The sequence below is a fragment of the Phoenix dactylifera genome, chromosome 11 (assembly GCF_051530095.1).
Source record: "Phoenix dactylifera cultivar Ajwa chromosome 11, Ajwa_hap1_PhDact_Kaust_v1.1, whole genome shotgun sequence".
Lineage (NCBI taxonomy): Eukaryota > Viridiplantae > Streptophyta > Magnoliopsida > Arecales > Arecaceae > Phoenix > Phoenix dactylifera.
This window is the reverse complement of record NC_143200.1, coordinates 14,527,827-14,551,650: the sequence shown is the minus strand read 5'-3', so window position 1 is coordinate 14,551,650 and position 23,824 is coordinate 14,527,827. Positions and strand designations below refer to the sequence as shown.

The 23,824-nt window shown below is 40.8% G+C and overlaps 2 protein-coding genes across 4 annotated transcripts in view; both read left to right on the top strand.

Annotated features, from left to right (window-relative positions):
* The window catches only part of LOC103699036 (uncharacterized), a 59,966-nt gene that overhangs the window by 13,474 nt on the left and 22,668 nt on the right, over nt 1-23,824 (top strand). The gene's annotated exons all lie outside the window — the stretch shown is intronic.
* LOC148700666 (uncharacterized) lies at nt 1,071-11,152 on the top strand. Its single transcript, XM_088706876.2, has one exon. It carries the CDS (start codon nt 9,931-9,933, stop codon nt 10,900-10,902), a length of 972 nt encoding a protein of 323 aa, XP_088563002.1. The 5' UTR covers nt 1,071-9,930; the 3' UTR covers nt 10,903-11,152.

Here is a 23,824-nt window from a genome sequence, read left to right as displayed (position 1 = left end):
TTGAAGGTTTTTCCAGAAAGTGCTGCCATAGAACTTCTAATTAAGACACCATGATCATGCATTGTCTTTTCAATGTTGATCCTCCAAGGAATCACTTAAAGAATGGCTTCGTTCTGGGAAGCAGTTATTTTGATTCCAACCACCAACATCCAGAATGCTTCCAAATCAATAAGCCTTGTACAGATATCATGATCAGTAAAGTTTTGTACAGAGTCCGGTAAACTAGGAAACTAAAATGGAAAATATTGATTGGCGTCCAGTCCAGGGGATATCTTCAATTCGTACCCTTTAAAATGACCTGATCCTCAAGATTAGTATTCCTTTGAATTTCCTCGGTTGTTGCACCTGACATGTATAATCTATTTGATAAAGTAGCCGAATCAGGATTCTAGCAAAAAAGAAAAAAAAAAAAAGAGTAGCCAAATCAGGTTGAATGGGTTAAATAGGTAAAATAAGTTTTCAACAGGTTAAATAGGTTCAAAATGAGTTAAATAAATTAAATAGATTAGGTTAAATAAGTTTGAAATAGATTAAATAAGTATTAAAATTCGTTGAACATGTCAAGAATTTAAATTTGAACCCTGTCTACTTAGTAAATGGTTCCAGACAGATTGGCTCATTTATGCTGGATCTATTTATCTTAAGCAAAAATTTATTTAAATAAATTTAAGGTTGGGTCATAAATTGCTATGTATATAATTTGCAAAGCTGCTCGGAGGACTCGAGGGAACAATTAGGCACGTATATTTTATGCTCTCTTAGTGCTAGTGGCATTATGTGGTCCTTGGCGGCACCTCGAGGGCTCTCTCTTGTGGAAAGGCGTGAACTCCACCCGATTGAGGAGCACGACCACCCAAGGAAAGTTGGACGAAATGGCGTGGCTTTGCATGGAAAATGGACAACGTTGACGTCTTTCTACGAGGAGGCGACCCATGGGCTCTGCTCCTTACCGCGTGACATGTGACAGCAGATTATCTACGGTGTTCGGTGTCTCGATGTAGACGCATGGCAGCATCGGATGGTGGATATATATATATATATATATATATATATATATATATATATATATATATATATATATATATATATATGCTGGTTGACAAGCGTGTTTTTGCTGGAATTTATTATAAGGGAAGGGGGCTTGTATTTTGACACTTGGCGGCCTCCTAAATGACATAACGTGTCAAACATCCATTTTGATTATATCATGGCACCCTGGATGTTGTCAAATTATGTCAATTGAGTCACTTGATCAAGTCGGAGTTGGAAGGCTTGGTCTAGCGTCGGTTGGCTCGCAATCCTCTTCGACTCCTCAATAGAGGTTTTGCACCTTAGCTCATGAAGTTACTAACTGCCTATAGCTATGTGCCTACGTTGGACCTATCTTGCTCTTGCCATCTGTGTAATTGTCAACAACCATATGTTCCTTCTGGTTAACATTTTTTCTTCTGTGTTCCAATGTATTAAAACGTTGTGTCATAAGAAGGTCATTCATCCCATAGTTTATGTTCTTCAAAGTAAATAATATAATTTGTTAACTCTTTATATATAACGAAAATGTCTAATTAAAATGGCGCCGACATTCATCTTCTCTGCTCCACCTTGATCCATGGAGTGCTTTTTATTGGAGATGTAGTTCCTAGAAATTACCAATAATTACATAAAATAGTAATTTCAAAAATTAATAACAAGATTAGCTTAAAAAAATAAATGGGAAGGAAGATGTTCTTGGAATGAGGCATGTTAAAAGGCTACCTTATGAACAAATTTCACCTCCATTTGTGATTTTTCTATCCCGTTCAAGTGAGTGCCAGGAAATTTGGGGTCCTAAGGAACTCGATTGGTAGGCGGAGAAAGGCACCAAATCTTCAACAGCATCAAGGTTATTGTGTGCGGACATACCACCGGCATCTGATCAGCTGGAAATATGATGATCGGGATTAAAGAAAGGATAAAAGTAGCGTAGGTTTGGATGCCTTGATTTTCAAAAATTTGCATCACCATTACACTACTATTTGAAGAGAGATTAATGGTATAGCATCGAGCTACGGTAGGGATATAGCATTCGGCTATAGTAAAAAGCTAAGTTATGCCTATTTCTAGGATAAAACGTAAAGCAATACTAAGATGAGATAAATATGCATCGGATTGATTGCTGAAGGATCTATTACAAAGTACAATTCTACTTATTTATACTAATAGATAGTGTATACACACTTTGATGATTGCTCTCATGTCTGGCTTCTATTCTTAGCAATTCTAGTAACTAGCGCTACGTATGCCTCATTATGCACACTCCTTAGTATAGTTGCTCCACAACTGTTAGACAGATAATCATGTATTTTTTTGGCTAAGATGCAGTTTTATATTTGAGGCTATCCTTCAAAATGTTTTAGTCATCTTAGTCTACTTCTACATATTGTAGCTAATTATAGCCAAGTCCTAGGCCTTCGGTTTGTTTTTGACCTAACTCTTCTCCTTCGATCTATGCATCCACACATGTTGAATTTTATTGTAATCAAACTTTACTCAATTTAGTAAGGGTCATGTGATGGATTTTATCAAATCTGATCTACGTCGCGCTTGCTCTTAACCATCAGCTGGATTGTTGAGATAGGGTATAAATATCCCTCTTGTGCAACTTCACTGTGAGATCATCTCTAAGGTACAATAAATTCAGCTTAGTCCTCCTATCATGACATCATTGTGTGAAGATCTAATCCAATTAACTCTCCTTTATTATCCAAAAAGAAAAGATAGAAAAATTGAGAGCGGAAAAGAGTGGAAAAATAAGTGGGCAAGTGGAAGTTCTCTATCTGATAAGTAGTTGTACAAGGCTTGTCTCAGGTGTGATATGTTGTGCTCAAGTTCGAAGATTTAGAGCCTTTTTATAGCCTCAGCTCAGGTAACCACAGGAGAGGCCCATAAAGACCTCAGCAGCTCTCTCAATAAAGACCTTAATGGTTTATGGACGGTAAGTTAGAAGTGATCGCACTCAAAGGCTACAGTATAAATTATGCAGCTGTAGAAAGAATGAGTTTAATATTTGCTCATAAAAAATGAATCAGTTCAATCATGCAATGAGATCTCAACTGTCTGCGGCCAGATAGGCCTTCAAAGCTATCAAGTAAAAGGCCGCAAAGCTTTTTATGAAGCTAGGTTAGGCTGAACAAAAGGCTAACAAGGTCTGGAAGTTTGTCATCTGAGCTAAGGGGTAAGTCGCAGAGGCCAAGGAGCTCGTCATCCAAGCCAAGTAGAGGGCTGCCAAGGCAGTTGAGGAATATCTCTCCTTAAGACTAGTATAAGGACGACTACGAGGAGAACGCGACTGATGCTTTTGTGAAGGGCTTTGAGGAATGTTGAGCTCGGGACCAGCAACTCTTTCCGGAGATGGACTTTTTCGACCTTCAACCTAACTTCGGTGAAAGAAGCGATGAGGACGGCGAAGGCAGTGAGGCCGGCAGAGGCGGCAAAGATGGCGAGGACGGCGATGTTGGTGAGGGTGAAGGCAAAGAATGAAGCCCTTCACTACTTTACCTTTTTGCTTTGGACTGGGCTTGTACTTCATTTTTGGCTCGATTTTTACCGAGGTTGATGTACATCTATTTTTGCCCGACCTTTGTCGAGGTCAATGTATATATTTAAAAGTAATGAAAATAAAGAATTTTCTAAAATACCTGACTTCGGATTTTGCTTATGTTGTCTACTTTTTGCTTGTGTTTGGGTTGTAGCATTGAACCTTCCTTTGACGCATCTTCTTATATTCAATTCCAACCACAGGATTGGCAAGGGTTTTTGGCCTATCTTGGGCTCCTCGGTTGATCCTTCTTGAGTTTGTCTCTAGATAAACTCTAGGTGAGCTTGGCTTTAGGAGGTTCTCGGTCGGCCTTGGGTGTCTTCTTAGTTGACCTCTTTGGAGTTCGTCTCCGAAGGAATTTCGGGTGAGCTTAGCTTGAGGAGGTCCCAAGTTGGCTTGGGGTGTCTCCTTAGTTGACCTCTTCGAAATTTATGTCCGGAAGAATTTTGAGTGAGCTTGGCTTGAGGAGGTCCCAGATGGATTCGGGGTGTCTCCTTAGTTGTTCTCTCTAGAGTTCAAGTCTAGAAGAACTCCAAATGAGCTCGGCTTGAGGATGTCCTGGACGGATTTGGGGTGTCTCCTTAGTTCGGAGCCCAGGCATTCGTGGGGTGTCTTGAGTCAAAATGCTTGTTATACTTGCCCAATCTAAAAGATAGAGACATAACGAGAAAAAGTTTATTAGGAATAAACTTGAAATACAAACGAACCTTATTGGTGATAAATATGAAGATTGTCGAAATTCTAAGTTCATAGGATCAAAGCATTGTCAAGGTGCTCCAACTTATATATTCTAGGTCGCATTGATTTGGCTACTCAGTATGGGCCTTCCCAGTTTGGGTTTAGCTTTTCGAGCTCTCTTGGTCAGAATACTTCGGTCTTTCTTAAGACGAGGTTGCTAAGTCAGAAGATCTTACTCTTGATCTTTGAGTTGTAGTACCGAGCTGCTTTCCACTGGTACTTTGCCATGCAGATTTGAGTTTACTCTCTAGTTTCTTTCAATAGATCAAGGTTGGCTCGGAGCTGATCGAGATTTGTTTGGTCATTAAAGTTTTTCACCCAAAGTGACGGAAGCCTAATCTCTAATGGGATTACTGCCTTTGTTCCAAAAGCAAGGTTGAAAGGCATCTCTTTGGTGGGGACTCGAGACGTGGTTCTATATGCCCACAAAACACTGTAGAGCTCTTCAACTCACATGCCCTTTACTCAGTCTAGTCTTGCCTTCAGTCCCTGCAAAATTGTTCGGTTGGTTACTTTGGCCTCTCTGTTTGATCGGAGGTGTGCCACCGAAGTAAACCGGTGGTCGATTCCGAGCTTAGTGTAAAATTCTGTGAATTGGGCATTATCAAACTGACGCCCATTATCGGTGATGATCACTCGAGGGAGTCCGAATATAGAAATTATGGCCTTCCAAACAAAGTTTCAAGCTTTCACCTTGGTAATCCAAGCCACTAGCTCGACTTTTGCCCATTTGGTGAAGTAGTCCACCGCCACAAAGAAAAACTGGCACTGCCCGATTGCCTTTGAAAAAGGTCCAAGAATGTCGATTCCCCACTATGCAAATAATTAAAGGGCACTAATCGGTGTCAGCGACACAGCTAGTCATTATTGGATGCTTGCCTAGCATTGGTATTGGTTGCATCTCTTGACGATGTCGACAGTATCCTTTTGCAGGGTGGGCCAATAGTATCTTTGCCGTAAGATCTTGTAGGCCGAGGATATTCTCCCCAAGTGATTTCCACAGATGCCCTCATGCACTTTCTGAAGTGCATAATCTACCTCAGTCAGACAAAGGCATCTGAGGAGAGGTAATGAAAATGATCTCCAATATAACTTGTCATCAAGGAGAGCATTGTGGGAGGCTTGTCGCTTCATCCAGCAGGCTCCACCCTAGTCCATAGACAATTTTTCATCCTTCAAGAAGTCGACGAGGGGATCAATCTAGCTCGGCTCGGCAATAGTGTTTATCATGACCTCGGGCTCGTTGATGCTCGGCTTCTCCAGGACTTCGAAAGATGTAGCTTTGGTCGGGTCGACAATCTTCGAGGTGGCCAGTTTTGACAACAGGTCGACCCTTGCATTCTCCGTATAAGAAATCTAATGTATATCAAAGTTATGAAAGGCTAAAGTGATATCGTTTACCTTCTGTAGATATATGATCATCGATGGCCGCCGAGCTTTGAATTCTCTTCGAACTTGGCCGACGATCAATTGTGAGTCTTTGAAGACCTTCAACTGCTGGACCCATGCTCCGGAAAGCTTGAGCCTGGTGATGAGCACTTCATATTTAGCCTTCTTATTTAAGGTCGAAAACTTGAATCGCAGAGCGTACTCTATGATTACTCCATCTGGGCTTTAAAAAAAGTATGAGCCCAGCCCTACTGCCCCCTAGGTCTGATGACTCGTCTACGTGCAGGATCCATAACCACTCTGTGGTCTTTATTTTGGAGAGCTCGGCAGGATCTTCATTAGGGATGGTGCATTCCACCGGAAAGTATGCCAACCCTTGTGCCTTGATGGACGGCCCAGGTCGGTACTCCAAGTCGAATTCTTCGAGCTCCACTGCCCACTTCACCAACTAATCTGCATTTTTGGGCTTTCTTATAATTTGCCTCACTGGCTGGTCGGTCAAGATTGTGACTGAATGGGTCTAGAAATATGGGCGGAGCTTCCGAGCTGAGATGATGAGAGCATAAACCGCCTTCTCCAACTTAGAATATCTGGTCTTGGCATCTTGTAGGATCCTACTTGTGTAGTAGATCAGTTTCTGGCATCCTTCTTCCTCCTGCACCAAGATCACACTCACAGCAGAAGGAGAAACGACTAATTATAAGTAAAGCATTTCTCTAACTTATGGCTTGGTGAGGAAAGGCGATAGAGCTGAGGTACTTCTTTAGTTGGTCGAAGGCCTTTTGACACTCTTCGATCCATTGAAAGTTCTTTGGATGCTTTAGGATCTTGAAGAACGGAAGGCAGCACTCCACTGATTTGGAGACAAATCTTGCCAGCGCGGCGACCTGACCAGCCAGGCGCCGAATTTCTTTGACGGTCTTTGGGAGTTATATGTCCTGCACTGCTCAGATCTTCTCTGGATTTGCCTCAATGCCTCGCTGTGTCAATATGAAATCCAGAAATTTTCTTAAGACAACTCCGAAGGCGTACTTCGTCCTATTGAGCTTTATTTGGTACCTTTTGAGGGTCGCAAAAGTTTCCTCTAAGTCGGCTATGTGCTGCCCCATTACTTAGCTTTTTACGAGCATGTTATCCACATACACCTCCATGTTTCGGCCGATCTGCTCCTTGAAGATCTTATTGATGAGGTATTGGTAAGTTGCCCTTGTATTCTTTAAGCCAAAGGGCATTACCTTGTAGCAGTAGAGGCCTTGCTAGTGAGAAAGGTTGTTTTCTACTCGTCTTCGGATGTCTTTTGGATCTGGTTGTACCTAGAGATTGCATCTATGAAGGTTAGTAATTGATGTCCAAAGGTTGCATCTACGAGCTAATCAATCTTGGGGAGTGGAAAGCTGTCTTTCGAAAAAACCTTATTCAGGTCGGTATAGTCGATGCAAACTTGCCATTTTTTGTTAGTTTTTTTTACAAGTACAATATTGGCTGACTAATCAGAATAGTTCACCTCGTGAACAAAACTGTTATCCAAGAGTTTGTTAACTTTTTGGTCGATGACTTGTTGTTTTTCTACGATGAAGTTTTTCTTCTTTTATTACACAAGTCGATGAGTTGGGTCCACATTGAGCTTGCGAACCAACACCTTGGAGCTTAAACCCGGCATGTTGTTGGGCCGACTAGGTGAAATCATCCGCATTGGCGTAGAGAAATTGATTACTTTACCTCGATTTTCTTCACTCAAGTTGGAGCTGATCCAAACAGTTTGGTCAGGCTCATATTTCTTTAAGGGAACCTGCGCCAACTCTTCGGCTAGTTCTCCTCGCTGCTCCTTCAGTTTGTCCCTTGTGTCCAATCCTTCTATCGGTATGGTTTCTATGGATTTCTTTCTCTTGAGGGTAGCCATGTAGCATTGACGAGCTATCATCTAGTCACCTCAGATTTCTCCTACTCTGCTCCTTGTGGGGAATTGCATGAGCAAGTGGTTGGTAGATACCACAGCCCTTTCTCCTCATAAATATGAGGTGGATTTATTGCTGGAAGACAATAGCCTCTAGCCAGCTTTTTTTTTTTCGGTTGAGCTGTTGAAGCTATTAGATGTATGCCCTAGAAGCCAATTTTGGCTGACACATTATTAATTCTAGGACATAATTTGTACTTGACTTTATTATTATTGAATAAATGAAAGGCATCTTTTTCATTCATATTGTTATTGTGTCTATGAATCGTCCAAGGAATTAATAAGATGATGATGCATATTCTCAAGAGTTGAGAATTTGAGCCATGTATCATTAGTGATTAATTTCTAAACGCTCCTGATCGATGGATCATCACGAGGACGGTGATCGATCCGATGAGATCAGTGCACACATTACTTTCCCTATGGATGGACAAGACTTAAGTCCACGGTGTGGAGACACTGAAGTAATAGTGCAGGTGCTTGTTAGAGAACAAGGGTACTGAGCGTGACCAATACAAGAAGTCACTTGGATGTCTATCCACTCGTCAGTGACTTACTTGATGTTGCAGTAGTGTGACTGGTCCTTTGACCTGCGGTGCTTCGGCCACTCACAGTGAGGTTATTGTAGTTTGACTGCACACATGCATGGTCTCTAGCCATATGTGTTGACCCCCTAATGGATTTTGATGAATACAAAACACTAGAGTAAAATTCCATTATATCTTAACAATTCAATTGAGAAATTCATGTGTTTTACTTAGAATATTGTTAAGAAATGTCTAGGCAAGTTCCCATAATTTTTATGAATTTATTGAAGAATATTTTGAGCTAAAGAAAAAGTTCAGGGACAGCCGAGACGTCTCCTGATAGTTTCAGAGACGTCTCTGGCACAAACAGGAAGAACTGGCACACTTGGAGACGTCCCCGGCACCTGCCGAGTCGTCCCCGCGTTAGCGGAGTCGACTCTCTCAGTAGCGGAGTCGACTCTCTCAGTGGCGGCAGAAAGACGTTTTTCAAGGGATATGCGCGAGACGTCCCCGCTGTACGCGGAGTCGTCCCCACAAGCAAAAAGGAGACTTCCCGAGTCGTCCCCAAGATTGCGGAGACGGCTCTCTCAGGGTTTTCCAGAGAATGGTTTCTGCGGTGATAAGGAAGCGGAGTCGACCCTGAGATAGCGGAGACGTCCCCATGCATAAAGTGCAGACAAGCCGAGACGTCCCCTGAAAGAGCGGAGTCGACTCTCTCAGGGAATTCCAGAGGACATATTTTTCAAAGATAAAGAAGCGGAGTCGTCCCCAAACAAGTGGAGTCGTCCCCACTCAAAAAGTGCAGACAAGCCGAGACGTCCCCGTAAAGTGCCGAGTCGACCCCAGATAAAGTAAAAAGTAAAATCCTGTAGGCGAGACGTCTCTCGCTGTAGCAGAGACGTCCCCGGAGCGCCTGGGACGCGACTGACAGCTTTTCAGGTTTGGTTTGAATTTCAAATCCTTCTCTTTTTGTTTCTAACGGCTATATTTGCTTTTTGGGCTATAAAAGGGACCTCTTAAGTGGTTCTCAACAACTCTTCACCAACCCAAAAGCAAAATCATTCAAGAGAGAAAAGTTCAAGAGAGTGAGAGCATTAAAGTGTAGAAATCAAGTGCATTCAAGGTTCTCTTGTGATTTCAAGCTCAACCGCTCTCGTACGCTCGGGATTCAAAGCTCACACTCGATCCTACGCGCTCCACATCGGAAGAATCAACATCTCCCACGCTTCCAACGGCAAAAAGATTCTTCCGGGTTAAATTGTTCATAGTTGATATATTTGCTTTTTAGAGCTTTTATTCTCTTTTGTAAACTCTTTGATTGTAGTGCTTGTTCAAGTCAAGGGACTTGGAACAAGGGAAAGGCGTCCCAAGCCTAAGAGAAATTGGGGGTTTAGGGTTTGTTGTGAGCCCGGTGTAAAACAACGAGTTGGGTAGTAAACTCGCAAAACTACTGTACTGTAATCTTGGATTATAGTGGAAATACCCAAAGGCGCTTTGGGGAGTGGATGTAGGAGCGGTGGAAGCTCCGAACCACTATAAAACCGTGTGTTTGTGATTGTCTCTTCTCATCCCACTATCATTACCTTATTTCATATATTTGTGTGTTTTATTTTTAATTAGCCGAAGAGTTTTAAAACACCCAATTCACCCCCCTCTTGGGTGACCATCTCTGGGCAACAAGTGGTATCAGAGCTGGTGCTCTGTGTATTTCTTGAAAGACCTAACCGTCTTAGCCAAAGATCTAGATGGGAACACCCTTTAACAATGTTCCTGCCGAGGGGCAAGCAACCAATAGACCTCCACTCTTCAATGGGACAAATTATACCTATTGGAAGACTAGAATGAAAATCTTCATTCAAGCACAAGACTATGCCTTGTGGAGGGTTATAGTCAAGGGACCACAAGAACCATCACATGTGGTTAATGGCATTCGAGTTCCCAAACCTGAGGAGGATTGGGATGAGAATGATGATAGGATGGCTCAACTCAATTCTAGAGCCATGAACTCACTATTTTGTTCTTTAGATGTAAATGAGTTCAATAGAGTCTCTACATGTAGTTCCGCCAAGGAAATATGGGATAGGCTTGAAGTTACCCATGAGGGTACAAATCAAGTCAAAGAGTCCAAAGTGAACATTCTAGTTCACAAATATGAATTGTTTAAGATGGAACCTAATGAAACCATCACATGCATGTTTACTCGCTTTACCGATATAATTAATGGTCTAAAGAGTTTGGGTAAATCTTATACTAACCCGGAACTTGTGAGTAAAATTCTCAGGTCTTTGCCGAAAGCATGGGAAGCAAAGGTCACGGCGATCGTAGAAGCCAAAGACCTCAACACTTTGGGATTAGAACAACTACTGGGCTCATTGATGACGCATGAGCTCACAATGAAGCAACATGAAGAAGAGTTGCCGAAGAAAAGGACAATCGCACTCAAAGCTACTTCAAGTGTGTGTGAAGAAGAGAGTAGTGAGAGTGAAGAAGAAAGCCAAGATGAGGACTTGGGCTTGATAGTAAGAAAATTTAAGAAATTCATGAGAAGAAAGAAACCTTTCCCAAGAAAGAAATTTGGAGGGAGAAATGATTGGGAAAAAGAAAAGGAAAAAGAAAGAGACCCAATCATATGCTATGATTGCAAGAGACCGGGACACGTTCGTTCCAAATGCCCTCAACAAAAGAATATTTTGGAAAGGAGAAGAAGAAGGCATTAAAGGCAACATGGGATGATAGTGACACATCATCCTCCGAGGAAGAAAAGAAAGAGACCACCAATTTGTGCTTCATGGCATTTGAAGACGATGAGGTATGTCAAAACCCAACTATAAATTTTACTTTAGAAGAATTATATGAGGCTTTTCAAGAACTTATGGGTGATTGTAGTATGTTAGGAGCAAAGAATAAAGAATTAAAAGCCTCTAATCAAAAACTAAAGGAAGATATTGAAAATCTATTAAATAAAAAGGAGAGCATTAAAAATATTAACACTATTGACCTAGAAATCAAAAACTCAAAACTTAACATTGAAAATGAAAAGGCAAATACACTAATTAAGGAATTAAATCTACAAGTAAAATCCCTATTCGATAATAATACCTCACTTGCACAAAATGTTGAATCTCTTAAAAAAGATAAGGAAGAACTAGTTAAAGAAAATTTGAATCTCAAGAATGAGGTACATAAGTACAAACCAATTGTTGAAAAATTCACACAAAGCTCTGAAAAATTAAATCTCATTCTTTCAAATCAAAGAGCTGTTTTCAATAAAGCCGGATTAGGATATAAAACTAATAAATAACAAAAGTATCTAAAGAATTTCTTTGTAAAAGCAAAAGATGTAAAAACTGAAAAACCTACATGCTTTCATTGTGGAAAGAATGGACATAAAGCCTACTCTTGTATTCAAAGAAAAATCCAAACTAACAAGAGTACATTTGTGAAAGCCAAAAACATAACTAAAGTATGGGTGCCTAAGGGAACCAACCACACTAACCACGAAGGACCCAAGAAAACTTGGGTACCTAAGAGCTTCACATGATCATTTTGCAGGTATGCCTTGCAGCCGGAAATAAAAAGAGAATGTGGTATCTTGATAGCGGTTGCTCAAGGCATATGACCGGTGACAAGAGTCTCCTCGTCACCTTGGAATCAAAAGAAGGAGGATTAGTCACATTTGGAGACAATGCTAAAGGACGAATTATTGGTGTTGGTAAAATCTCCATATCACCCTCCTCATTTATTGATAATGTATTGTTAGTTAATGGACTAAAACATAATTTATTAAGTATAAGTCAATTTTGTGACAAGGGCTTTAAAGTGTCATTTGAATCGTCACTATGCATAATTAGTAGTCCAATTGATAATGAGATCATACTCACAGGACATAGGCATGGAAATGTTTACATGGTAGATCTTGATGATCTCACCATGAAGGATGGCCAATGTCTTGTAGCCATGAATCCCAAAGTCAATGAGACTAGTTGGTTATGGCATCGTAGGTTAGGGCATGCTAGCATGGATTTAATCTCTAAATTAATTACAAAGGATCTAGTCAAAGGGCTACCAAAAATAGACTTTGAAAAGAATAAAATTTGTGCTGCATGTCAATTAGGGAAACAAACAAGAAGTTCCTTTAAGTCTAAGAACATAGTTTCAACATCAAAACCCTTAGAACTAATTCACATGGATTTGTTTGGACCCACTAGAACTACTAGTCTAGGGGGTAAGAAATTTGGTCTTGTAATTGTTGATGATTTTTCACGTTTTACATGGGTTTCATTTCTTGCACATAAAGATGAGTCCTTTCCCGCTTTTATTAAGTTTCATAATAGAGTTTCGAATGAACTCAATCTTAAACTAAAAGCAATTAGGAGTGATCATGGTACCGAGTTTGAAAATCAGTATTTTGAAAAATTTTGTGAAGAAAATGGTATCAATCACAACTTCTCGGCACCTAGGACACCTCAACAAAACGGGGTGGTAGAAAGGAAGAATCGCACACTAGCAGATATGGCCCGTACCATGTTGTGCGAATCGGATCTACCAAAGTATTTTTGGGCTGAAGCAATAAATACCTCATGTTATATTTTAAATCGTGCTTTAGTTAGATCCATCTTAAAGAAAACACCTTATGAGTTGATAAAAAGTAAGAAACCAAATATAAGTTATTTTCATGTTTTCGGTTGTCGATGCTTTATTTTAAACAATGGAAAGGACAATCTTAGTAAATTTAGTGCTAAATCAGATGAGGGGATCTTCTTAGGTTATTCCTCATCTAGTAGAGCATACATGGTCTTCAACAAGAGAACTCTCATTGTTGAAGAATCTATTCACGTTGTTTTTGATGAAACTAATGGAGATTCTTCTAGAAAAGAAGAAGATGGTGATGCAGGTATACTTGAAGACCGAATGAAGGAATTCTCCATACAAGACAAACAACATGAGGATGAGGTCAAGGAAGATACAAATCAGCAAGATGAAGAAGGTCAACCTCCATCAAAAAATCAAGATCTTCCTAAAGAATGGAGGTATGCACATGGTCATCCAAAGGATCTAATCCTTGGTGATCCTTCACAAGGTATAAGAATTTGATCCTCTTTAAGAAACATTAGTAATTATCTTGCTTTCGTTTCACAAATAGAGCCTAAATCACTAGAAGAAGCTGAAAAAGATGATAATTGGATGAATGCTATGCAAGAAGAATTAAACCAATTTGAAAGAAATGAAGTTTGGACTCTAATAAAAAGACCCCCTAATGTTTCAATTATAGGCACCAAGTGGGTGTATAGAAATAAACTAGATGAAGATGGAATAGTATTAAGAAACAAAGCTAGGCTAGTGGCCAAAGGATATAATCAGGAGGAAGGAATAGATTTTGATGAAACTTTTGCTCCTGTTGCTAGATTAGAGGCTATTAGACTGCTTTTAGCATATGCATGCTTCATGGATTTTAAACTCTATCAAATGGATGTAAAAAGTGCATTCTTAAATGGCTATATAATGGAGGAAGTTTATGTAGGACAACCTCCAGGTTTTGAAAATCACTTACATCCAGATTATGTGTATAAATTGCATAAAGCATTGTATGGACTTAAGCAAGCTCCTAGGGCATGGTATGAAAGATTAAGTAATTTTCTAATTGAGAACAAATTTAAGAGAGGAAATGTGGACAAAACCCTCTTTATTAAAAGAAAAGGAAATGACTTATTGCTTGTACAAATTTATGTGGATGATATAATTTTTGGTGCTACTAATGATAGTCTTTGTCAAGAATTTGCCAAGCTTATGCAGGGAGAATTTGAAATGAGCATGATGGATGAGCTCAACTTCTTCCTTGGGCTGCAAATAAAACAATCAGAGGAAGGCATCTTCATCAGTCAGTCCAAGTATATCAAAGAAATGTTGGAGAAATTCAAGATGAAGGATGCAAAAGAAATCAGCACACCCATGGGCTCAAGTTGCAAGCTTGACAAAGATGAAAAAGGTAAAAGTATAGACTGCAAATTGTACAGAGGTATGATAGGCTCTTTACTTTACCTTACTGCTAGTAGACCAGATATATTATTCAGTGTTTGTATGTGTGCTAGATACCAAGCATGTCCTAAGGAATCACACTTGCAAGCTGTTAAAAGAATTTTTAGATATCTAGTAGGGACATCTAATGTAGGCTTATGGTACTCTAAACAATCTGATATAAACTTAATTGCATATTCCGATGCTGATTTTGCCGGGTGCAAACTCGACAGAAAAAGCACAAGTGGCACATGTCAATTCTTGGGTGCCAACTTGGTTTCTTGGTTTAGTAAGAAACAAAATTCAGTTGCCTTGTCCACAGCTGAAGCTGAGTACATTGCAGCCGGAAGCTGTTGTGCCCAAGTTCTTTGGATTAAGCAACAACTTGAAGACTTCGGTATTAAAATGGACAATATACCAATTAAGTGTGATAATACAAGTGCAATCAACTTAACAAAAAATTCTGTCCAACACTCTAAGTCAAAGCATATAGAGATTAGGCATCATTTTATTAGGGATCATGTGCTGAAAAATGATGTGGTGATTGAATATGTATGTACTGAAAATCAATTAGCTGATATCTTTACAAAGCCCCTTTGTAAAGATAGATTCAATTTCTTAAGGAATGCTTTGAGCTTGTATGATCCTAGCAAATGAATTGAACTTGTATTGCATTGCTTTGCTACTCGAACTAGTAATCCACCTCAAGGCAAACATAAGTGAAAACATAAATTCATCTAAGCTAAATGACGAACTGTTTGACTTTCCGGAGGATGGTTACCCTCCCTTGGACTCTTTATAGAGATATTTTCAGAGCCTATATCATGGGTATTCGAAATTTGGTCAAACATTCCTCATTTCAACATTAATAAGTTAAAAATCATTATCAAATCATTATAAGATGTAATATTAAGGGGGAGGATCACAAACAAATTCACTCTGTGTTTATCAAAAGAAATCATGATTGATTAGGGTGATTAAACAAAAATTTTGGAAATGCAGTCTGAATTTTTTTTTGTGCCGGAGACGTCTCTGGCAAGTCGCCGAGACGTCCCCCCAGGGGGAGACGTCTCGCCTTAGTCGCGGAGACGTCTCGGGGACCGAATGAGGACTTTTTAAATAGGTCGAAATCGCTCGAGCCGACTCGAGCTTTCTCCCTCATTCCCGACCAAAACGGAAAGCCCTAGCCTCCATTTGCTCTCAACCTCAAAACCTAGCTTCCATTTGCCCTAAATCGCAAACCCTAGCATCCATGGCACCAAAGAAAGCTAGGACAACCCGTGGGAGGCGACCTAGAGTAGCGGGCGACGGTGAGGAACGGCGGGAAGAACCCTCCGCGCCTTCTCCTCCGGTTGCTCCGCCAACCACGACGATTTCCTGTGCAAATCGCACAGTCACGACTGGTAGGTACATCGATTTTTCCTTTCTAGATCATGAGGGGTTCTCTATTGGAGAGAGACTCCGAGCCCAAGGGTGGGAGCACCTTTGCACCCTCAAAACCTCAACCTACCCCGGTCTTGTTAGAGAAATGTTTAGTGATATGGCCTTAGGGGACTTAGGGTACACTGCATATGTCCGAGGGACATTGGTAGAAATTAATGAGGATGTCCTATCCACTGTCCTACAAATTCCTAAGGACGGTGAGGCACCGACCTCACATCCCCAAAGGGAAATAGCCCTAAACTTGATTCTAGGAAGAGAGGACTGCGGCCCTCTTGATGTTGTCTACTCCCAGGACCTAAATGCAGAAATGAGACTTCTTTTAAGCATTGTCAATCGGGTCCTATTTCCTAAAACCGGTCGCTTCGATTTTGTTTCGGAGCGAGATTTAGTTATAATGCACCATATCCTACAAGGGATCCCCCTAAACCTCCCTAGACTCATGCTAAATTACATTGCCCAATGTCATAGGTATTCTAGGTTTAGTATACCCTATGGCATGATCTTTACCTTAATATTTAAACACTTCAAGGTTCCCATTCCACCAAATGAACCTGCAAAGGCCCTAAGAAACACCGACTATTACAATGAGGGCTCAATGAGAAGAATGGAATTTCACAAGATAGATGGGTCGTGGGTCAAGGTTCCAAAAAGAAAAGCACAAACCATAGAGCCTGAAATTCCACATCATGAGTCTGACCATCACTCTCCTCCACCTAGCCACATGGACATCCCTGATATTCCCTCCAGCTCAGCTGGACCTTCCACATCCATGCCACCACCTCCTCCAGTCAGTGGGACCTCCTTCCTATCAGAGGAGCAGATGCACACCTTAGCATCTGTCATTTGTCAGCAGATGAGGGAAGAGATGAGATCCATGATGACTGCGGAGCTGGCCCCCATCAGACAAGAGCTGAAAGATATTAAAGCTCAAATTGAAGCCCAAGAGCAACAAATAATTGGGGTGGGTGCCACCGAAACCTGCAGATCATTAGAGCTCAAGGACAGCTTGAAGGCCATTTCCAAGAGCCTCAAAGAATTGACAAAGCCAGATGGCAATGTGGGCACCTTAGTTGCCCAACTTAGAGGCAGAATTGAGATGGCAACCTTAGAGTTTGAAGCACTTGTGGCAGGTTTCCACAAGTCACAGGGAGATCACTTTAAGACCCTCATGGATTCTATCAATGGTTTCATAGATGCAGCCTGTAAGGCTTATGCACAAAGTACAACTGGTAGGCACCATGAGGAACGACGCCGATGATGGATATCCAGTAGGATCTTCTTTTTGTAAATCCTAGGCCATTTTGAAACACTTTTGTATTAGAAATCAATACTTGTAATGATTTCTTCTTTTTGACTATGTAATGACTTCAAAATCTCACAATGATACATGAATACAATCCCTTTTTGAAAAATGTGTGTACATTGCCATTTCTGTGGATGTGTTTCTGTGAATATGAATGTGCCTCTTGATGTGTCATAAGAATCTCAAAACATACATTAAGTATTTAAATTTGGCACAACTTATCAAAGCATATGAAACAGGGGGAGCACAACCTGAATATCAAAGGGGGAGTAAAATGAATGCTGAATTCTACTATAAATTGAGTCTTAAGCACCTAAGGATAATTTGTCCCCTTCATTGTTGATGACAAAAAGGGGGAGTGGTGGTATCAATATTGTAAGGGGGAGTAGAGGTATCAATATTGTAAGGGGGAGTAGAATATTGAAATATGAATATTGAAAGATATGGATATTGAAAGGGGGTGTAGAATATTGAATATGGTTATTGAAGAATATTGAAATATGAATATTGAAAGATATGGATATTGAAAGGGGGTGTAGAATATTGAATATGGTTATTGAAGAATATTGAAATATGAATATTGAAAGATATGGATATTGAAAGGGGGTGTAGAATATTGAATATGGTTATTGAAGAATATTGATTTTTAAGATAATTGCCCTTCTGGAAAAGAAAGGGGGAGTCAAAAAGAATATAGCTTTCAATTATCTTCAGCATCAATATTTCATTCTAACTTGATTCAAATTCAGTTCATATGATAAAATCATTTAAGAACTATAAAGATCAATCCTATGCACAAGGAAATTTGAGTGATGCACATTGTATCTAGTTCAAATCAAAACATTATACTTGTATATCTGATCAATACTGTGTATATGTTTAAATTTCAAATTTTGCATATACTCAGTGTTTTGTCATCATCAAAAAGGGGGAGATTGTTGACCCCCTAATGGATTTTGATGAATACAAAACACTAGAGTAAAATTCCATTATATCTTAACAATTCAATTGAGAAATTCATGTGTTTTACTTAGAATATTGTTAAGAAATGTCTAGGCAAGTTTCCATAATTTTTATGAATTTATTGAAGAATATTTTGAGCTAAAGAAAAAGTTCAGGGACAGCCGAGACGTCTCCTGATAGTTTCAGAGACGTCTCTGGCACAAACAGGAAGAACTGGCACACTTGGAGACGTCCCCGGCACCTGCCGAGTCGTCCCCGCGTTAGCGGAGTCGACTCTCTCAGTAGCGGAGTCGACTCTCTCAGTGGCGGCAGAAAGACGTTTTTCAAGGGATATGCGCGAGACGTCCCCGCTGTACGCGGAGTCGTCCCCGCAAGCAAAAAGGAGACTTCCCGAGTCGTCCCCAAGATGGCGGAGACGGCTCTCTCAGGGTTTTCCAGAGAATGGTTTCTGCGGTGATAAGGAAGCGGAGTCGACCCTGAGATAGCGGAGACGTCCCCATGCATAAAGTGCAGACAAGCCGAGACGTCCCCTGAAAGAGCGGAGTCGACTCTCTCAGGGAATTCCAGAGGACATATTTTTCAAAGATAAAGAAGCGGAGTCGTCCCCAAACAAGCGGAGTCGTCCCCACTCAAAAAGTGCAGACAAGCCGAGACGTCCCCGTAAAGTGCCGAGTCGACCCCAGATAAAGTAAAAAGTAAAATCCTGTAGGCGAGACGTCTCTCGCTGTAGCAGAGACGTCCCCGGAGCGCCTGGGACGCGACTGACAGCTTTTCAGGTTTGGTTTGAATTTCAAATCCTTCTCTTTTTGTTTCTAACGGCTATATTTGCTTTTTGGGCTATAAAAGGGACCTCTTAAGTGGTTCTCAACAACTCTTCACCAACCCAAAAGCAAAATCATTCAAGAGAGAAAAGTTCAAGAGAGTGAGAGCATTAAAGTGTAGAAATCAAGTGCATTCAAGGTTCTCTTGTGATTTCAAGCTCAACCGCTCTCGTACGCTCGGGATTCAAAGCTCACACTCGATCCTACGCGCTCCACATCGGAAGAATCAACATCTCCCACGCTTCCAACGGCAAAAAGATTCTTCCGGATTAAATTGTTCATAATTGATATATTTGCTTTTTAGAGCTTTTATTCTCTTTTGTAAACTCTTTGATTGTAGTGCTTGTTCAAGTCAAGGGACTTGGAACAAGGGAAAGGCGTCCCAAGCCTAAGAGAAATTGGGGGTTTAGGGTTTGTTGTGAGCCCGGTGTAAAACAACGAGTTGGGTAGTAAACTCGCAAAACTACTGTACTGTAATCTTGGATTATAGTGGAAATACCCAAAGGCGCTTTGGGGAGTGGATGTAGGAGCGGTGGAAGCTCCGAACCACTATAAAACCGTGTGTTTGTGATTGTCTCTTCTCATCCCACTATCATTACCTTATTTCATATATTTGTGTGTTTTATTTTTAATTAGCCGAAGAGTTTTAAAACACTCAATTCACCCCCCTCTTGGGTGACCATCTCTGGGCAACAATATGGGTCCATGCAGTGTAGATTGGCTGCAGTAGGTTCACTGTAGGAGTAGGATATGCACCTATAAGGAATCTATCGACCTTGATAGATAAGGAGAGATCCTATGTGATTTATAAGACTGAGTTCGTAAGACCTCGGCCGGAGCAGTATGCACAGTGTAAAAAGAGTTTTCCACTCTCGAACTTAAGTCGAATAAATCTTCACATATGACAGACGATGGGGTTTGACGAGTTGTCCATGACCTCCGTACTGTAGGGATCCACGATAGTAGGACTGTATCACATATTGACTGCACCTAGAGGTTCACCATTCTATTCTGCTGGGTAGCCACTACATGCTGCTAGGTGTCACTGGTGGATGGTGGGACTCACAGGGATTATCTCGATGATCGATTAACCCTAATGAGTAGAGTTGGAATCGTTCCAATCCATTGAAAGGAGTTTTCAATGATATTGTGATAGAGATCACAATATATCTTACTACCAGTCAGAATAGAACCTATGGGGTCACACACACTAGAAGTATTGACCGATCCGATGGTTGGAAAGTGATTATGAATCACGAGTAATCAATTCGATTGATAATAAGTTGAAGAAGGAATGTGAATTGATTAATTAGACTTAAAACACGAATCCTACTTCGAGTAGGATTCCTAGAGTCCTAATTGGATTAGGACTGGGAATCCTAATTGGAGTAGGACTAGGATTCCTACTTGGAGTAGGATTCCTACAATCCTAATTAGATTAGGAGATTTGAATTAAAATTGGATTTCTACTTGGAATAGGATTTCTAGAGTCCTAATCGAATTAGGACTTCGGATTCAAATTAGAGTCCTAGTTGGATTAGGACTAAAATTAAACAAGTCCTAATTGGATTAGGATTTCTTAAGTCATAATTAATTATTAATCTAATGAATCAACATGACTCCTAATTGGGTTAGGATTGAAGAGTTCAATAGAGTCATGGTTCATTCAAGTTCTAATTGGATTAGGACTAGCATAGATTGAACCCGATTGATTCATGATTTGGTTAATCCTAATTAGATTAGGACTAAACCATGAGAAGAACACCTAATCCTCCTTAGAGGAGGATTAGGTTAACCAAGTAAGAGGGGCATAAGCCCCTCTCCTCTTGGTTGGTGCGGCATGAAGAGAGGGAGCCGGCGCCCCCTCTTGGAAATAAGTCAAGGGCTCCTAACTTGTAGGAGCCCTTTATGACTTTAAAAAGGGAGGTGGGCGGCTGACCTAGGGCATCATTAGAAGCCCTCCTCCTCTCCAATTCGTGGCCACCCTTCTCTCCTCTTGGATCAGCCGCAAGTAAGAAGGAAAAGGGCCTTGATAGTCTTCTTCTTCCTCCTTCGTTTGGGATTCAACACAAGGAAAAGGAAAGGTTGCATCTAGCCTTTTGGATCTTCTCCCTTGATCCCTTCATCTTCTTCCTCCTCCCTCTATCATTCAAGAGTTGAAGTAAAGGGAGGTGATCAGCCATCAAAGTAATCTCTGCAAGGGAGCTAGCACCCCGGGGAGATAGAGAGCTTGGATTGGTCCTCTGCTTCGTGTGGATACCCGTAGAGGCCGGGCACTTGAACGGCTTCAAGCGAACCTTCATCCAAAAACCACGATCATCAGTTTGCGGTGATCATCTACCCGCACAAGGTGAAGATCTGATATTCCTAAAGGTTCTAAATGTTTTAATTCTTATCTATCTACGAACGGTTTCTTGAAACACGTTCATGCGATGAACGTCGATCCCGCTTATGCCGATTCCGCTGCCATCTGAATTTTTTTGAATTTTCTGCGGCATGGGCGGGTTCCCAACAGTGGTATCAGAGCCTAGGCTTCATAGATTAAGGTAAGAATTAATTATCTAAAGGCATCTTAGATTTGAAAATTGAAGGATTATGCGTGCTGAAAATTTCTGCATGCAGATTTTTCAGGGTTGCTGAATTTTTGTATGCTGATTTTTATGTGATAAGATGATGATTCTAATTGCATTGTTAATGAGATTACAAAGTTTAGAATCATGATTAGCATGATCAGCAACCTATGTCATAACATAATCAATTAATTCTCAGATTTGAAAATTATAATTGCTGCATATGGTGATGATCATAGGATTCAAACCCTTTTGGTATCAAATGTAATGACCTGCGATGTGATCTGTAATGTCATGTAATTTTTCAGATGCTTGCATGCATCTTATTTGATATTTTGAGAGGCCTGCGTGCCTCCTAAAAGGAAGATGTAATTTATTATTATTTTTATTTTATATCTGGTTGTATTTCTGTGATGTGATGTACGTCAACGATCAAGTTGAAGATGATGCATGAGATGAACAGGGGTCTAAGCGGTTGATGGCGATTGGATCAAGAGTTGGTCAAGGATCGAATCAAGGAGGCTTGGAACCAATTCAAGAGTTGAAGACCAATTGATCGATTGACGTGCATGTGCTTGTAATACGACCTAATTAGAATCCATGATCATCACCCATTTAAAGTTTAGTTTTACTTAATGCTACGATTATAACTGCCTGTGATGTGCCGTTTGCATGTGATGTGAATGAAAGCGGGGTAGATAGGTTTACATGTGATGTAGCAAACCCAATTGAGACCTAAATTAAAACCTCCTCAATCAAGTCGAGAGTGAACCAACATGAGCAAGTCATATTAGATTAATTGATCTAATTGGTGTCTAGGAAAGCATGAAAGGTGGTTACTTAATTAGGACCTTACTCTCTGAGAAAGGGGAGCCTCCCACCTGCTTACCTGGCCAATTGTTCGATTACCTCTTATGAAGAGCTCAAGTTGCAAACACTAAGACCTGATTAACCAATATTAAGTCAATAGGTCTTCCACTGTAGTAGAGCTGCTAAGGTCTTTCTGATGTTGATTTGTCTCGGCTGGATACAGTGGTCAAGTTGCATCGGGGGGCTGGACCTCTCTATAGACATGAGATGTTATATGATAAAGGTGGGGTTGGGCACCAATAACTGTTAGGTGAGGACCCAATGACGACTTTATTTCTACGGTTATACGGTGGGTCTGATTTAACTAAGAAATGAGACCAATAACTGTTAGGTGAGGTCTTCATGGCTTAGAGACCAAGTTGCACTGCAACATGCTTGAGAAGCATTGTACAAGAGTTGTACACTCATCCATCTATGTGTCACCAATAACTGTTAGGTGAGGTGCCATGTAGATTGGTGAGACCGCAGTACCTACTAGAAACCCTAGTCGCCTAGGATTTCCGTTTTTCTACCAGGAGAGTGTGAGGAATTCGAGAAAATAGTGGGAGGTACATTTGTTCTAAAAGACCTTAGAACAGATTAAGGATCAAGTACAAAAGTCTAACTAGAATCTTTACTCTCTGCAGATCATAATATCAGCCTCAAACCCTTTGACTCGTATTCTTGAGACCAACCGATTGACCGGTACCAATTACAGAGACTGGCTTAGGAATCTCAAAATTGTTCTGAGTTGCGAGAAAATAGGCTATGTGCTCGACAATGACATCCCCGCGTTACCAGTACGTCCGACCGCTGATCAGCGTACGACGCATGAGAAGTGGACAGACGATGACACTAGGGTCAAGTGCTATATCATGGCATCCATGTCCAATGAACTACAATGCCAGCATGAAAATATGAAGACTGCTAGGGACATACTGGCACACCTGCAAGAGTTGTATGGTGAGCAGAGTCGCACAGCTCGTTTTGAAGTGTCCAAGAGGCTCTTCAAAGCAAAGATGCGCGAGGGGCAGTCCGTCCATGATCACGGTCTGACTATGATCAAGGACCTAGAGGAGCTTGAGAAGCTCGGTATGAACATGCACAAGGAATTGCAAGTAGATCTGATCCTTTAATCCCTTCCTGATTCATTTGGTCAGTTTATAGTAAACTACCACATGAATAAGATTGAATGCACTAAGACTGAACTAATAAATATGTTGGTAACTGCTGAGGGAGCCTTGAAAGGTTCAAGGGGCAATGTCTTTGCTGCTGAGTTGACTTTTGGTTCCAAGAGAAAGTCTACTTGGAAGAAAAAGAAGCCTGCGAAGAAGCAGAAGAAAGACAAGAAGCCAAAGAAGGAAGTTCAAAAGAAAAAGGCCAATGACAAAGGAAAATGTTTCCACTGCAATGTCGACGGCCACTGGAAGAGGAACTGTCCTTCATACCTCGAGAGCCTGAAGAACAAGAAAGGTGACACACCTTCAGAAGGTATAGACTTGCTCATAATTGAAACTGTTGCCCAAGGTGACAACTCAAGAGGGGGGTGAATTGGGTTTTTCTAAATTTTAGTGCTTTTTAAAAACTTTCGTAATTAAGTGCGGTGGATGCTTACTTAGGTTATTTGAGTGAGTTAAGCTAATACAAGAATAGAAGATAAAGCAAGGGAAAATGA